A 17,985-nucleotide genomic window follows, 5' to 3' on the forward strand; every position below is an offset into this window, starting at 1 on the left:
CAAATAATGACAACGCTCAAAGTCGTTATATCCCTTCAAAATTCAGATACTTGGGGGGACACCAAAATTTCTGCTCAGGCAATCTCTCTCTCTGGCGACCACAATTACTGGTCATGGTTTCAGGCAACTCTCTCTCTCACTCACACAAACATGCAGGCCGCGAGAATACGAGATAGCATAACTGCAAGAGCAAGATTCAAGCCCCTAAGCTCCCACTGCAAGTAAAAGCCCTGCAAAGTCTTCCATATGATGACAACTCGAAAGGCAAGTACAAGCTTCAAGAAAGGATCTTCAACATAGAAGCAAGAAAATGAACCATTCATCCATGAGAGAGAAAATGAGAGAAGGCACCCATCCATGGAGAGAGCGAGATAGAGAGCAGCAGGCATATAATACAATCTCCACGCGAGAGGATAGAGAGATAGACATCCATCCAAAGAAGAGAGAGACATACATCCATGAAAGCCAAGATAATACATGATATAGTCTTCACAGTAACAACAGGTGTAGCTAGCATAACATAATAGTCACAATGAAGAGACAAGTTTCGAGTTGGGTTCACAGGCCAAGGCCTACAGTGCGACCATCTCGGCGCCTGAGGCCTGCAGTGTATTGTTTCTCGAGGTCGAGCTGCACCTCCCGCTGCCTCTCTTCGTCCCCCCTCGTTCCCTCTGCTGGTGGCTTCACATCCCCTTTCACACCCTACAATGTACGAAGGCACACTCAGACTCTGAAACGGTGTTAGTAAAGAGTCGAGAAAAAATCACAAATATTCTTCTGCCGTTTAAAGCATCATGTTACCACACCCCCCAAAAAACGAAATATATGCAAATAACAATGAGAGTTGAGAACATATGATATTGGAATTACTTTTTCCTTTCTTTTTCTAACCCTTTATTATGAAACAGAATGACAAAGAAAGTGGGGATTACCATGAGTTTATTGAACTTCTCTTGTCTCTCCCGGTCTGAGAACATTGCAGTATCCCAACGGGTGCCAGACTGTGAAATGAACAAAAAGAAACAAACAGATGACGTAAATTAGAAACTATTCTCACTCGTTTGTTAATAAGCAAGAAAGTAGACTCAGATTCTATAAGCCATATTACTGTCAAAGAAAGCCAAACAGTATGAAATTCATCAGAATTTAGAGTTTAAGAAATTTTTCAAGTAAATATGAAATGCTCCTGCTTTCTGGTAAAAGGCTTAGTTTGTTGCAATTTAAACAAATGTCTAATTATAAAAAAAAAAGGCAAATTTCTTTAAGAAACAGATAATTTGCTAGAACCAGAGCATTCATTAACGCCGAGAGAGAGAGACAGAGAGAGAGAGAGAGAGCTGGGGTTCCTCTGACTTTACCTCCTCTGCAGCAGAGGTCTTTTTGTTCCCCCACAGAAGCTTCTTCTTTTCATCAGTGGACAGATAACTACCACCTACTAGGTTCCTATTAACTGCAGGCACATGGAACAATTTCATCTCAACATAAGCAAGGATAGTGCAACTTATCAGTAAAACAACTAAAAAAAATCCAAATATATTCTGCTCACATTTACATATGCTTAATTTGTAATAAGGGTCTGACAAAAACTGAGTATAGTCCACCATATCTAATCCACATATATTGAGCACCAGTTAAGGGTAGGGATGTGCCAATGTGTCAAGCAATTAGAGGAGAACCCTCTTGATAGAGAGTTTAGCTTACTACAGCTATTGAGAAAGAGTATGGAAAGAACAAACAAAAAGACTTACAAAATTTGGTGAAAACCGGCCTGCACCAACCAGTTCATACTGGTTTTGACCAGTTCGCTGCCCACCCTGGATCAAGACCCTTGACTGGTTGAGGAACCGACTCAATGGTTCCCAGACTGAAGCAGCCGGTCCAGACCAGTCTTAATAGCATTTGTATTTAAGAGAAGGTCTTACTTAGAATGGATTCAAACATTAAAAAGATTTGAGTTTGTATTTGAGATATTTTATAGGAGAGAGGCATCCAAATCTAACACTCCTAATTTAGAGGAGATAACTAGTTCTATTAGGGAGATTGAAAGAAGCCAACAGAGAGAGACCTGTGCTGTATGTTCAAATAGAAGTTTTAGTTTCTTTTTTCCTTTTTTTTTCCTTTTCTGTTTAGACTGTAGTTATGGAGATCCACCAACCAAAGGGATTATTTCCACTCCAGATTTCCAATCCTGCCCCCAGGGAAGGGGATCTCACTCCTCCGGAATTCTTAAAATTTGGAATCTTAATCCTTGTTCCTTCCTATTAGGGACCGAGGTTCTGAGTTCCATGGAATCCAGATTCCTGAGCTTTATAGTTTAGTATAGTAATACAATATAGTGCAGCGATGATGTACAATATAGTAGTATACTCAAGCAGTCTGGTATAGTATAGTAGTGAATGCCATATAGCATGGTGCACATTATACATTTGTATACAATACGTTTAAATATAGTAACATATAGTATAGTATAGTAGAATATAGTATACATGCCATATAGCATGGTGTCTATTATACATTTGTATACGATTCGTTTAAATATAGTAGCATATAGTACAGTATTGTAGAATAGAGTATATGGCATAGTACCATAGTAGAGAACAGTGTAGTATATTAGTAGCATATATTATACTACGATACTAATTATCAGTGGCCTCGATTTTTAACCAAATGGATCTTGATCCATTATAATTTATCATTCAATGCCAAGTAAGTTTGGATCGAGCTACCCAACAAAATGGTATCGAGATCCCTAGATTTCAGGGTAAACAGATTACAGACCACATATTCAACCATAGGGAGCTTTCTTCTGGTCACGATCCTGCAGTGCCCATCCTGACCCCATATCTAATTCAATGCTGATCCCAGCACCGGGACTGTTCTCTCTCTGTTCTTATTTGTTTCTTTGAGGTGGATATTGAGTATTGAATAGGATTTTCCATTTGAGCTGAGATGACCAGCATCGAACATCGAGAAATAGTGGAGACCAACATGTTATACATATCTACAAACAATATATTATACAATTTTGTGTTATATGTAGTACCAAGATATTCATCATATAATTACATGCCATGGTGGATTAATAAGGGTGAAGAGCTCCAAATGGGTAGAAGCAACTGTGCATAGGGAGCCCATAAGATAGCAGAAAGAGTTTCATTGCAAACATTAGAGATAGGATATTCAGTTAATGCTGCTAAGTGGACATCAAAAGAATCCCAAATCTAGTGGAGACCAGCTGATATTATCAAGAAAAGGCTAAATGCCCTAGGCATAAATCACATGACAGACTTAGGGAGTTGGAAATCATAATGGAATTCGAACACGACACCAACAGGGTCGAGCTGATGGGAATGGCAGTGGTAAAAATTTAGTCATAGGTTTCTTGGTTTGGTTTGCCTTTGCTTATTGGCATTCACCGCTCTTTTTGGTGGGTGTTTTAATTAGCTTTCATTGTATGGGCACTTTTATCCCACATTGTTGAGAGAAAAGAGGGTTTCAGGTTTCTCCTCTTGAACACTATTAAAAGGGGGCGACCATTCTCCTCTAATTGTACATTGTACAGTGAAGAATAAAAGAAATATTTCTTCCAAAAAATAGGCTGAGAAATGTAATTTACCATTACTTCTCTCTCTCTCTCTCTCTCTCTCTCTCTCTCTCTCTCTTTCTCTCTCTCGATATATATATATATATATACACACACACACACAATACCATATGTCCTATTTTTAGGTGCACAATACCAATGGCATTTTGTGAGATGGCCTCAGTTGTGATTTATTATCACTAATCGTACGTTGTGTGCTAAGTGCTAGGTTACAACTTTTGGGTCAGCAAAAATTAAGCAACCAATGTATCCGTGTAACATTGAAAAATACGGATTCGGCTCCTAGTTCACTAGGCGACCCATCTAGGAAACTTCGGGGTCTAGGCCCCAGGAAAGCTGTTTAGAGGGGTTTTAGTTGCCTCAAAATGATCTTAGAATCTCACTTAACATTCACAAAAAAAAAAATGATCATAGAACCTATATTTTTTTAGAAATACTAGGCAACACATTATCGAAGTCCCTAATACACCATATTACATACATATATCAAATATGAACTTGCCATTGAATTACTTAAGAGTCTAAAAGTCAAATTAAAAAAAAAAGGGATTCCCAATAGTCCAATATCCATTTCCCAAAACCAACATCCAACAATATCAGCTCATCAGAGTCTAAAAGTCAAATTAAAAAAAAAAAGAAAAAGGATTCCCAATAGTCCAATACCCATTTCCCAAAATCAACATCCAACAATATCAGCTCATCATAGCCAAGTGAAACCAAAAAAGAAAAAAAAAAAAAAAAGTTCAACTCCATTGGCTAGGGGGTCAAAGCTAGTATCTATTTGATAAAACCTACCATTCGCTTTCATGACAAGTTATCAGAACATTTGCTTACACATAATGCGACGGTATCATAAACCCACAGAGTAAAAAATATCTTAAACCTATAAAATATTATATACATGTACACACATACACACTAGTGATATGCCCGTGCATTGCACGTGATAGTAAATACTAATCATTGAAATAAATTTACAACCTTGAAATGACATTTTAAGAAAGACATTCACTTATAAAGATAGAAAGAGACAATTTGATGTGTCCGTCTTCAAATATGCGCTACTATTAGATAATAATTTGTCTATATATATTCAAAATTCAAATAACTTTTCCAATAATATATCAGTAAATAACTCGAAATAATAATATATTACTAAATATTTTATTTGCTCGTAAGTAAACATTATTCTTCAAATATGTAATTTACTTATAAGTAAATATTATTTTAGCAAAAAGTAAAATCATTATAGGCACCAATTTTTCCTTTTTTCTTACAAAGAAAGAAAATGCAAAACAAAAGGAAAGAGAAAAACTATAATGATTAAGGGAAAATAGTTAAGGAATTTTCTTCCTTTTTGTTTGCCATTTACTAATATCATCATCATCATCAAAGCCTTTGCCCAACTAATTGGGGTCGACTACGAATCGTGGTCCACCATTATACTCTATTAAGGGCCATACCCTCAATGAAGCCACAAGTCCCCATATCGTTTCTCACTACTTTCAACCGCATCCTTTTGAGCCTACCCCTTGCCCTTTTCGAGCCGGTAATATTGGGCGCAATTGAATCATAGCTCGTTAAACTTTCCAATAGTGTAAGAAAAGCTATGATTGGGGCATGGATCAAAGGCCATATTTTGTATCCAACACTCTGAACATGGCTAATTTTCAGATTTTTATATAATTAAATATGCAAATCTTTCTCAATATAAAATTTTTTTTGGCCGTTTCTCGGATGGAAATGCTTGTAGGATCGAGCCCTACCACTTTCCGACGATAGACCATCAAAAATCCGCAAGAAAATGTAGAAGATGTAGACGAAAAAAGCACATAATTCAAGAAACTAAAAAGGGCCCAAAACTTAAATCTTTGAGGTTTTGGGTGAAAATTGTCACAAAACGATCATAAACTTGTCACAAAATAATCGTGGTGGCCTGATGTGCTTTTATGACGAATATATTGCTCGTTTTAGTGCTGGAACATCAAAATTCAATGCCCCATACCATGGGGAAAGGGATTATACGTGAAATTTGGGACTTTGTGTACCCCAAGTTTGGACATTTCCCATTTGGTTGAAATTGTTATTAATTTTCTACACATCTTTTTCCCCATGTTTTGATCATCCACCCAAGTTTATAATCAAGTCTATACAAAACCATGACGCCTTCATTTCTAAAGGTTAGAACTCATTAATTTAAAGTTCATTTTCTTGGAGCTTAATTGTGAGAATACATTTTTATAGCTACAATTCAGACTGCAGAGAATTCTAGTGAGAGAAAGAGTTTTCCTAGAGAGAAACCCTAACCCTAGGACCTAGAAAGAGAAACTCCCCTTAAAGAGAAATGAATTCTCACAAACTAGAGTGACATGAATACCCTATACATAAGAATGAATTCTCTCTAGGTCCTAGGGTGAGAAAGCTCTTTCTCTCACTAGAATTCTCTAAACCCTACCTATGAAAATGAATTCTCATAAATTAAGATCTAAGAAAAAGAACTCCAAATTCCAATTAATGGACTCCAACCTTTACAAAATGAAGGCCTCAAACCTTTTTATAGACTTAATTACAAACATGGGTGGATGTTCACGACATGGGGAAAAGACGGCAAGAGCATTAAAATAAATTTCGGCCAAATAGTAAACTGACCAAATTTAGGCGTTACAAAGTCCCAAATTCCACATCTAGTGTCTTCCAAAGCCTCATAATCTCATAACCATAGTATGGGGCCTAGAATCTTGAAGTTCTAGAGCCAAATCGAGTAATATATTGCCGTAAAAAATATAGATTGAGCCACAACGATCATTTTTGTGCAATATTTCACTCAAGAACTCAAAGGTTCGAATACATTTTGAGCCTTTTTTTTTAATTTCTTGAAATATGTACATTTTTTGTAGACATGTTATTCATATCTAGCAAGTTTCGACCAGATTTTTTACAATCTATGGCCAAAAAGTGGTAGAGCTTGATCCTACAAACACTTCCTCATATCATGAGAGAGAGAGAGATGCATCTTTAATTCTATGAAAATCTTAAAATTAGCCATGTTCAAATTGTTGGATGCATATTGGCCTCGAAACAACCTTTGAAAATACCTCATATCAAGAGAGATATGCACAAACGGTATATTTCCAATAATTTTTCTGAAAATGGTATCAATCAAATGATGTCAAATCGCAATGAAATTTGGAACATAAGGTTTTTTTTGGGCTAATCCATCATCCCACCAAGTTTTAGCTTCATTGGACAGCATTCGTTGGGGTTTGCTTTGTAGATCGACCCAATTTTGGGTCACCAATGGTATGAATAGACCCTAACAGTGGCCTCTGACTTTAGAACCCCATATATCGAGCATCCAATATTGGAATGCCCAAATTTTTAGAGGGTGTCTTGGAACATCTTAGATGAACTTCGACTAGTTTTGATGACCTTATGAGCTCATCTAGTTGGCGTTTGGCTCATCTCCTTTATCCACCGTCAATGCTCAAAAATGCAGATTCGACAGCTTAGGCGGTTTGGGTGCCTGGCCGCCTAGGTGCCAGCCTAGAGACAGGATGCCCTCACCAAAATTGAAACCCCCCCCCAACAACATCCCACCCCAAGCAGAAAAAAACATAGTTCTGAGAGCATGGTTTAAAGCCTTAGGGAGGTTTTAGGGCAATTTTAGAGCCGCAAACTCCTCGTGATCACGAAATAGACAAAAACATAATAGTACAATACAATACTACAATCACATAACAGATTTACGGATGATACAAGTCTCAAAGAGATTGTAATTTGTAAGTTGCAAGACATTAAAATGCTTGAAAACCCAAATGTCATTGTAGGAAACTAGAAGTCTAGACTAGAAACGATACACGGCAAAATAAAAAAACAAATACATCAAGTCATCAACCAAACAACTCTATGGCATTAGCGGCATCACCATGCAAACGTCGTCTATTGGGTCACCAAAAGTTCTCAAAATCAACTACTAGAAGCTCCAAATTCACCCACGAACTATTGCCTTTGTTTTGGGAAGATATCGAAAAAATGAAAAATTTATCAATCTTTCCATATATCACAAAAGAGTGGTTTTTGGGGGGGTTTTCTCACCGTAAAGGCCACGGTTTTTGTTTTGGGGGTTTGGAATACCCCCCAAAACCCTTTTTCCCTTTTTAGGGGGAGGAAATTACATTTTTCGACCCTCACCGAGGGGTTTTTTTTCCGCCCGTCCACAAAGTGTCACGGGGTGTGCCTAGGCAAGCGCCCAGACAATAGTGCCTAGGCGGCGCCTTGCCCGCCTAAGCAAGCACCCAGAGATAGGGCACCCAAACAGTGCCTAGGCATTTTTTAAAATTTTTCGCCTAGGCGATCGGGCTGCCAAACTTTCGAACACTGCCCACCTTCTTTATGATAGTCCAATATCACAATGATGTCCAAACTCACATTTTTGCCCAAGAGGTATCATTTCACAAATCATGAGGACCCTCATGATTTGATTCTGATATGAGATCGTTTTGATGGCCCTCGATGGGTTCTTGTAGTTCTTACACACATGATATCACCTTACTTGTTTGAACGGTCGACCCAATGCTTCTGCAGTTGGCAGGTTACCATGGTTTGGAACTTTGGATACCATTATATTCCCCCCTTTTAAGTGTTGTATAATACATGGCCTTCTTATCCATAGCTGAGTTTCAATCCCATGTTGCTAGGATGAGATGGCCACACTATAGTCCAATGTTGGGCCCTCTACCATCTTGTGCTCTCTACACCACCATAAGGAGGATTTCTATTGATTGCATATACTCTCATAAACAAATGACAACAATGGGAAATCAAATCAAAGAAGAAAAGATGACATATATAATAAAATGATGTTTGGATGAGTATAAAGGTATAGGTGTTCATACTCCTTAATGATGTTTGGATGAGTGTAGGGGTATAGGTGCTCATACTCCTTGCGCACGTGTATTGAGAGAGGCATCTCATCTCATATGGCAATAGATTGAAAAGTTGAATCATTTATGCATTATAAGAGGGGACACCTACAACTGGCTAGACCATCTCACACTATACACATATTGGGTACTTGATGCCTAATAATGGGTTGTATGCCAGGGTATTGGGTGCTCAACCCACATTATATACAAGTGTATTGGGTATTCACCAGTCACCACCCCTATCTTGAATATATGTAAATGCATTCAGTACTCACAATCCATTTTGTATGAGTATGGGGCTTTAACATCCCAAAGAGAGAGAGTGTCATGTTTCTATTGCACATTAGAAGGCCGGAAACATGTGTTGGCACTCATGGCCCAAAACATTTAGCTAATGTTTGTATGGGGTTTTAAGCCCCTTGTGGAGTATAGTGGGTGGTCATAGGCTGCTAGCAAGTCTTTGCCCACACAAAACTATATTTATGGGTTTTAAGCCCCTTTTTAGACTAGCATGTGGTCACACAATAGTTACACAGTTTTCGCATGGTGTTTCAAGCCCCTTGCAGACTAATTTGTGATATTTGGGCCTACCCAGCATTCTCTAGAGTATCGTGCCTACGTGATTGGGCTTACGTTAGGCCTGCACATGATTAGATTACAGCTGTCAATGCCATGCAAATTGACAGATATTTAGGTGATGCACTCGATCTGAAATAACTGAATAGGGGAACTCATCTGATAGATGGGCACGGGATAGCAGCCCAATCATGTTTACACGTGCTGCCTCTTCAAAAGTGGTTGGCTCCTTGATTTCCTAGATGTCATAGCTACCATGACGCATAAGCAGCATTCACATATTCAGGACTGGCCTTTTGTATACATGCCATTCTCTACAGTATTGGCCTATTGGGCTATTGCATGGTGGGCTCTTCAAGCTATGTGGGACACACCTCTTCTGGGGTCAAAAGACAGTATCATATTAAATCCTGTTCTCGATGGTCTTTGGGACTGCAGTCTCCCAAAAATCAGTTACTATCCGCCAGCCCCCGCACTCCTTGTTACTACCCATGCCTTCCCTCATGCTCGGGTCATCCAAATGTGCAACTTTAGAACCCAATATCTGAATGCATGGGATGGGTGGCCATGGGGTTGGGAGGGTGAAAATGTGGGTTTCTCACATTTAGTGATTGTATAAACATCATCAAGGTCACTTAGGCAAATACTCCATTTCATTACATATTCCTCATTCAAAAACGAAAGACCAGTTAACAATTTTTTTATGGTCTAAGAAGGGTTTACGCTGGAGAGGGTATGACCAGGGAAAAGGTCACACTGGGTCTATTAAACAGAAGTTTTCTAACCAAAGCAAACATCCAACAGTTTCAAGAAATAAACTAAGAAAATCATTAATGCCTCTTCAATCTCCTAGAGGAGTGTATTCTATATATTGAACCAGCTCCAATGTGTATGACGACTATACTGTCAATCCATCGCAGACTAGTTAATCAACAGGACATCCTGCTGTATGATTTAATCTTTGCTTTCAGCAATTCAGTTCAATAGTCCAACGGCCCTTATTTAATAGTAACCAAATGTTTTTTTCCTAAATTGTTAACGGTTTAATAGTAACCAAATGTTATTCATCTAACAAGATACACAGAAAAACAACAGAATACTGAACTGGCCCATGCATGATGACATAATACAGCAGATGAAAAAAATAAAAAACAAATAAGTAACCCAAGATACCAAAATGTATCAGAAATATGTTCCCTTCTTTAGATAAGGACCCTTGGTTTCATGCACTCCATACTTATTTTTATAACTCGCCTAAATTTCTTATTTTGTGGATGGTATATTTTATCATCATGATCCCTGGAGAAAGCCTAATAAAGAAGAAAAATTAAGAAAATATACTACACGGCTTGCTGCAAGCACTTCGAACATTAGTAACCATGAGGACTAAAAAGTCAAGAGTAAAAAGGCAACTAAGAAGATCTACTATCAGCAGAACTCAAATCCATAGGCTGGGTAATCAAATGCATAGGCTGCGTAAGTAAAGATATTTTCTACCTATCCCAGCAGCTTTCATCGCAGCCACCTTTGCAGCATTCAGATCCTGTGCAATTTTGGCCTCATTTGCAGAAGATTGAACAGGTTCAAGAGTCTCTTTAGGAACAGGTTCTTGTAATTGCTTCAAACTCAAAGATGACTTGTCATCAGCAACACATGTGGAGGATTTTGAAGGCAGATGCCCTGAAGAAATTATGTCAAACTCAAAATAGTACCATAAAAAAATAAAAATAAAAATTCTTTTTGAGGTTAACCAATGATACAGAATTGGTAACATCAAGTTGTAATAAATAAAATTTGTTCTAGAAAATTATCTGAAAGAACCAGCAAGAAACCACCAAACACATAATTATTTTTTAAAAAAATCTAGATAGCATATTGCAAAGTCAACAAATCAGACCACATGAGAGGAATTCCAGCATGATTTCGCCAAAACCAGCAACTCAAATAATACATTGTCAGAACTTAAGGTGGTACTTACTGTCGGTTGCATCCCCTGAAGACTTGTCAGCATCAAACAACTTGCACTTCTTCCCAACAGAGGCTTCATCATCAACGGCATGCACATTTTTATCTTCACTTCTCCCATTTCTGAAACTTCTGTCTCTATAATCAGAAGAACTTCTAGAATAGCCTCGACTATGGTCATCTGATTCTCTATTGTATGAGTCTTTATTCTTATACCGATCGCTTTCATCATCCCCCCTTCTTCTTTGAACCTTGTCTTCTATGTGTCTTTCAGATTCTCTATTACTGCTCCTATGAATTTCTCTTGAGTGTCTGCTACCACTGTCCCGGCCAGAAGCTGAATCTCTCGCATATCCCCTAGACCCTTCATAGGAGGATACTCTATCTCTCCTGGTATCCCCCAAACTCTTGCGATAATCTCTGTAATCATCTCGACCTTCCCCCCTATCCCTATATCGCTCTCTTTCCCCCATTTTCTCTCTCTCCATGTTTGTGTTTGCTGGCTTGTCTATATCCCTATAACGCCCTTGTGTTGCAGAATCTCTTTCCTTTCTTCGACCTTCATCATCTATTTTTCTATCACGAGGAGGTTTATCAGGATTTCTTCTATTGTCTCTGAAGTTATCGGAATCCCTGTCACGTTTCTCATATTCAGCATGGCTGCTACCTTCTAAGTCTCGAGTGATTCGAGAGGAATACCTTTGCGAACTTCTTTCTTCAACCTCACGTCTGTGCTGTGACTGGTGTTTACTGGAATCATCATGCCTGCGATAGCCTTGGGTAATCCCACGAGAATGCCTATCATTATCTCCATATACATCACTACCTTTGCCATATGAATCACTACCTTTGCCAGATCGATGATGGCTTGAATCCCTCTCCACCTCTCTTTCTTCATCCATCCTTGTCCTCTGATCATTAGTTACTTTTCCAGCCTCTTCCATTGATATATTTGGACTGTAACTGTGGCTGTGCTGAGGACTGCCTGCTTACAAATTACAAACAAGAATTATAATGTGTCGATGTAAGGGTCTAGGTGAGTGAACCTTAACGATACGGATCTAGGAATGTCCCCAACAGCCAGTGTCTACAGAAAATCATAGTCTATAGGGACCATGACGAAAAATCAAAATCTATTTGGACCATGACCCTACAGGGAGAGATGAGTTAGAACCAGAGGAAAAGGACATGACCTCAAAGGTGTTCCCACTCCCTATCAGAGTCAATTTTCAAGGGGCTTTCATGACCCCAAGAGACAGGCTAATGGATCCATTAGACCTTTTCACAAATTCCAGTTTCAAATGTCAATGACTGAACCACTTAAAGATTGCCCCGGCCTTCCAAATTAAAGATGAGAAAATTATAAAACAAAGATGAATCTCCAAAAACTCTACAATTGAAAAGACTACACATTTGTCAAATGTAAAAATGTTCCCAGCACAGTACTTACAATAAGCCAATGGGTTAAAAAGAGCTGCAGCACTACAAGATTCTAGAGAGATCTGTGAAATTTCAACATTACTTTGTTAAGTAATAACTCAACATATCATCAAAGCAGAGAGCACATTATTTATTTTTATTTTATTTTTTTGAATGTTAACAGTAAGTATTAGAATAGGAAGATTTTTTACAAAAGCAAGGGTCGAGGTAACCCACAGACCGGGTCTCTCAACCAAAAATTGGTCACTAGGGAGTGACCTGTTCTAGAAGACTGGCTCTAAGATCACCAGTGAGGCAAAAGATAAGCGCTTATATAATCTACCCGTTACAAGATAGAAGACTACAATCTAAAAAGAGGAGGCCTCCCCGCCGCAGAGAGCACATTAATTAGAACATAACCTTCGGCAAAGTTCCCTATTTTTAATAATGGAAAGCTTGAAGAATGAGATGATTTTTTTTTTGAGAATAAGAATGAGATGGTTCTTAATTTGGGGCTTAAGATATTAAGCAGCCTAAGCTCTATCAAGTAACTTTTAGGTCAATTCTGCCTAAAATTAGTCAGGCAACTCCCAGGATATTGAAAAAAAAAAGTTGCAACCCAGGACGCAAAACCCTTAGATGGTCCAGCATTAACCACATTAGGGTAGTTCTACAGTCTGATGTCTATTATATGTAAATACATATAGCAAACCCAAATTACTCCTCGTGAATATTCAACACTTGTATATACTCTCCTTTGAAGCATATTTTTCTTTTTTTTGTGCCATACGTTTGACCGAAATTAGTTCACCAGACCAAAGGAGGAAAACCAATACAGTTCACTGGCCATATCATCTAATTTTCAGTCTAATTTTCAGATGTTGCCACTGTAAATTACAAACACATGGCACTCTAGTCCAATATTTAACAATATGAATATCTTTGAGTGAAAAGAAAAGAGATAAATATCAAAAAAAAAGAAATGAGAAAATATCAAATTAAAAGACATCTCTTTTTTTTTTCTCAAAATGGGCCCATCCATAGTGAACATCCATAGTGAACAAAAACCAGAAGACAAAACAAAACAAACAAGAAAAAGTAAAATATTAAAAGGATCAAATGTGCACTCACCACTTGATAGAGGTGAAGCTGAACCAGATGTAGGTGAGCGCTTCCGATACTTCCTTTGGAAAGCATCATTCGAAGGTTTGCGAAACGATGGCTTGGGTTCAACAGGATCCGGAGAGTATGATACCAAACCAGAATCCATGACAACCAACCTCTAAACAAAATTACAGATAAATTAGGCAAAAAAGTGAAGCATTATCCAAGTATTTATTGCAAGACAGCCCACAAATAGAGTCAAAAAAAAAATTTTAAGAAAAAATATGACAACGAAATAAGACTTATCACAAATGGAAGTTACAAAGGGCCCCAAAAGAAAAAGGAAAATCATGAATAAGATAAGCAATATCTAGTTTAACAGGATATCAGCTCTTTCAGCAGCCAAAAACTTAAAAAATAAGTAAGAGAAACCATGAACAGGAATACCAACAACAAAATCAACAATGAGTATATCCCTTAAGATAAATGAAAAAAGGGGAGAAAAAAACAGAGCTTGCATCAAAAATAAAATACTAGAAATGTATCACGAGATGCAAATTGCTAATAAAATGGGAAAGAATATCAGATGAATTCTCAAGAGAAACAATAACAAAAAAAGAGATATACAATATTACCTTGGATATCTAGAATTTCCACACACAAGAACGAAATTTAGGGCATCTCAGTAACATGAAGCTGAAAAGTAAGGCACGGCCCTAACGAGCACAAATTTACAGTTTCCCTGAACAACAAAAAATTTAGACATTCTCAGTACCATGAAAATCGAAAAAAAAAAAAAATACAACACAATAAAATCAATCCAAACATTTCTAGGTTTTCCCTTGATACAGAGAAATTCAAAGGTTACCATAACATAAAGATCAAAAGTAGTGCCCCAAAAACTAGGGTTTCAATGAAGAGAAAGCAAAACCCTAGGTTTCACCCTTATGAAAAGCTAGGAGGATGCCTTATTCGTAGCGTTTGGAGCACCTAAGAAATGCGATGCCGAACCAGTAAGAGTGCAAACAGAAAAAGCGCACTGTCATATAGTGGTATTTAATTACGGTAACACTCCTGAATATTATTGTAAATGACACGAAGGACTAACGAGATATTTCCCATTAAGGTTTAAAAAGAGGTTCAATTTTTAAAGTGATTGCATGTGAGGTTATTTACCTTTTAGTACGTGATCACAGTTATTTACAACTATTCGTGATTGCTTAAGTATGTAGAATTCGAGATAATTTCTTTTAAATTTTGACTTTAGTCGATGAAATAAATGCAGCTGTCCATTTTCACATATCAAATGTGGGGGGACTTTTATGTCGGCAAAAAAAAATTAGTGGATTTCAATATAGGTTGACACTTTATTTAAGTTATTTTCCTTACATAAATATCTAATATATGATAAAAGTATGCAATATAAGGCCAGGCTTTATAAAGAAAAAAAAAAGTAAGCGGCCTTTTGAATATCATCCCAAAAACACTTTGGGTATAGAGAATCTTTATGATATCCAAAATCAATTTTCACCATTGGATATGAAATTTGTAGCTCAATAAATAATAAAATATTGCATATTCATGAACAACAATGTCTTTTATTATTAAGGTTTAAAATTCTAATTTTTTTTCACAACCATAATGCCAATGTTAAGATGATCAATTTAAAATTTTTCTAGCTTATACACACACAAACTTGTATGATATTATTTTTTTTATGATAAGTTCCCGTGGTAATATATTGTTTTCACTACTTTCAACTATTGAATATTTGCCTAAAAGCATGCATAGATATACCGTATTTCAATCCTAGATTTTTTTTTGACAAATTTGAATAATCACATCTTTTTCTTTAAGGGCTCGTTTGGGTCTTTGGATTCAGATTTTAATGAGTCACTTTTTATGGAAAAGCTGGGCCAATTGTGTTTGATTTGCTAAGAATTCACATTTCAGTTGGAATTGAGATTTTCATGGGAATTTTGAATGCTCATTTTAAACCTAAATTTTGGAAATCTCAATTCCACCAAAATAGGTGGAATTAACATTTCACGGAAATGACCCATTTTGCTGCTGAAGAACAAAAAAAATATTAAAATTTTAGAGAGGAAAACTATATCAAAGTTTAACGAGATAAAACAAATTAAAATTTTAAAGAGGGAAACAATATCAAATTTTAGAGAGAGAAAAAGTACAAAAATTTTTAGAGAGAAAAAATATACCAAAAAAATTTAGATAGATAAACTATATCAAATTTTTAGAGAGAGAAACTATCTCAAATTTAAAGTTGTAGAGAGACCAAATTAAAATTTTAGAGAGATAAACTATCTCAAATCTTAAGTTTTAGAGAGAGAAAGTATTTTAAAAATTTAGAGAGAGAAACTACATTAAATTTTAGAGAGAGGAACCACTTAAAAAAATTTAAAGCGAAGTATCTCAAATCATCTAGCAAGAAATTATCTCAAATTTTAAATTTTAGAGATAGAGCATATTAAAATTTTAGAGATTAGAAATTATATCAAAGTTTAGATAGAAAAACTACCTGAAATTTTTTAGAGAGAGAAACTATCTCAAATTTTAAATTTTAGATAGAGAAAATATGTTAAACTTTAGAGAGATAAACTATATCAAATTTTAGATAGATAAAGTTCCTAAAATTTTTAGACAGATAAACTATTTAAAAATAAATAAATAGAGAAACTATCTCAAATTTTAAGTTTTAGAGAGAGAGTATATTCAAATTTTAGAAAAAAAATTACTTGAAAATTTTAGAGAGAGAAACTATCTCAAATTTTGAGTTTCAGAGAGAAAAAATATCTTGAAACTTTAGGGAGAGAAAATACATCAAATTTTAGATGGAGAAAGTACTTGAAATTTTTAGATAGACAAACTAATCTCAAATTTTAAAGTTTAGAGAACGATACTACTTGAAATTTTTAGAGAGAGAAACTATAATAAAATTAACGTTTTAGAGAGAAAGCACCTTAAAATTTTAGAGAGAGTAACTATATCCAATTTTAGATTGAGAAAGTATCTAAATTTTTTTAGAGAGAGCAACTATCTGAAAATTTTAAAAAGAAACTATCTCGAATTTTAAGTTTTAGATAAAGACAATACCTTAAAATTTTCGAGGGATAAACCATATCATATTTTAGAGTGTGAAACTACCTGAAATTATTTAGAGAGATAAACTATCTCAAAAATTTTATAGGGAAAAACTAGCTCAAATTTTAAGCTTTAGAGAGAGAAAGTATCTCAAAATTTTAGAGAGAGAAACTATATCAAATTTTAGAAAGATAAATTATATAAAATTTTAGAGAGAGAAACTATCTCAAAAATTTTAGAGAGAGACTATTTCAAATTTTAAGTTTTTGAAAGATAATGTATTAAAATTTTAAAGAGAGAAACTATCTCAAAATTTTTACAAAAAGATGATTTACATTTCCAATAAAAAGATATTCCACACAATCCAAATAAGGAATAAGTGAATTGCAACTTCAAAAATTTGACTCATTTTTTCTCTTATATTTTTCTTGTAAAATTTGAAATGCCAATAAATATAGGGTGTGCTTTATATAAGGTTGCAACCTTAAACAGTTAAATTAAGGCGCACCTCCAAATTTTATAATAATATTATCGATAAACAAAAATATAAATAATAAATTGGTTTTGATCCAAGTCGGAGGCAAAAATACATAACGCCAAAAACTATATAAATGAAAGAACCATGAATATTTCAGATTCAGCTCAAACTAACAGAGTGAAAATAATCAAATATATAAAGATGAAAATATTGTAAGGATACTTGCCAAAATTTGTGTCAATGTTCACTAAACCCAAGAACAATAATTCCTCCACCATCTCAACACAAAATATACAAGGGTTTTATTGGAAAAGTAGAACGGAACAAAAATAACAATATTAATTCCAACAATTATATTAACAAACAACAAAAAAGACAATTCAAGATATTTGATTACTCCTAAAACAAAATCTCATATTGGGCTTAAAAAAAAAACGCACACAAATACAAAAATCCAAAAATGCGAAACAGTGATTCATCCAAATTATTGTGCTTTACATACTGACCTGATACCAAAAACATTTAAAAAGTGAAATTAAATTAAATTTCTAGATGTAGAGAGAAAGTGGCGAAAAGCTTGCTTGTAGTGAATAATATGTGTAACCAAACCTAAATATTTGAGCCTTGCCTAAATCTTTAACTGCAGCTGAATCTTTCACTCTATGACTCTATAGTGATACTTTCTTGGTTTAGGAAAAGGATTAAGTTTCTATCGGGCCTTGGCTTTATGAAAACAAAATAGAGCCTCATCTCAAATTCTCATTAGGAAAGTACTTTCGACAACGGAAATCTCCATGATGGCTCTAAAATCA

General features: G+C 35.7%; 1 protein-coding gene across 4 annotated transcripts; it reads right to left on the bottom strand.

Moving 5' to 3' along the window:
* Positions 1-216: 216 nt before the first annotated feature.
* Positions 217-14,608, bottom strand: LOC18428859 (pre-mRNA-splicing factor). Of its 4 annotated transcripts, none has more exons than XM_020663997.2 (8): positions 14,561-14,608; positions 14,229-14,335; positions 13,621-13,771; positions 11,084-12,055; positions 10,603-10,785; positions 1,359-1,450; positions 933-1,001; positions 217-730 (listed from the first exon to the last, which is right to left on the bottom strand). In XM_020663997.2, the coding sequence occupies exons 3-8, from the start codon at positions 13,757-13,759 to the stop codon at positions 320-322; spliced, it is 1,866 nt and encodes a 621-aa protein (XP_020519656.1). In that variant the 5' UTR covers positions 13,760-13,771; positions 14,229-14,335; positions 14,561-14,608; the 3' UTR covers positions 217-319. The 4 variants fall into 4 exon arrangements, with proteins under 4 accessions (XP_020519656.1, XP_020519655.1, XP_088714451.1 ...); XM_020663996.2 differs by having other exon boundaries at positions 14,462-14,608; XM_088858325.1 differs by having other exon boundaries at positions 429-702.
* Positions 14,609-17,985: the final 3,377 nt, after the last annotated feature.

Source organism: Amborella trichopoda, chromosome 1 (genome assembly GCF_054954075.1).
Source record: "Amborella trichopoda isolate Santa Cruz 75 chromosome 1, AtrichopodaSantaCruz75HAP2 v2.0, whole genome shotgun sequence".
NCBI classification, from domain to species: Eukaryota; Viridiplantae; Streptophyta; class Magnoliopsida; order Amborellales; family Amborellaceae; genus Amborella; species Amborella trichopoda.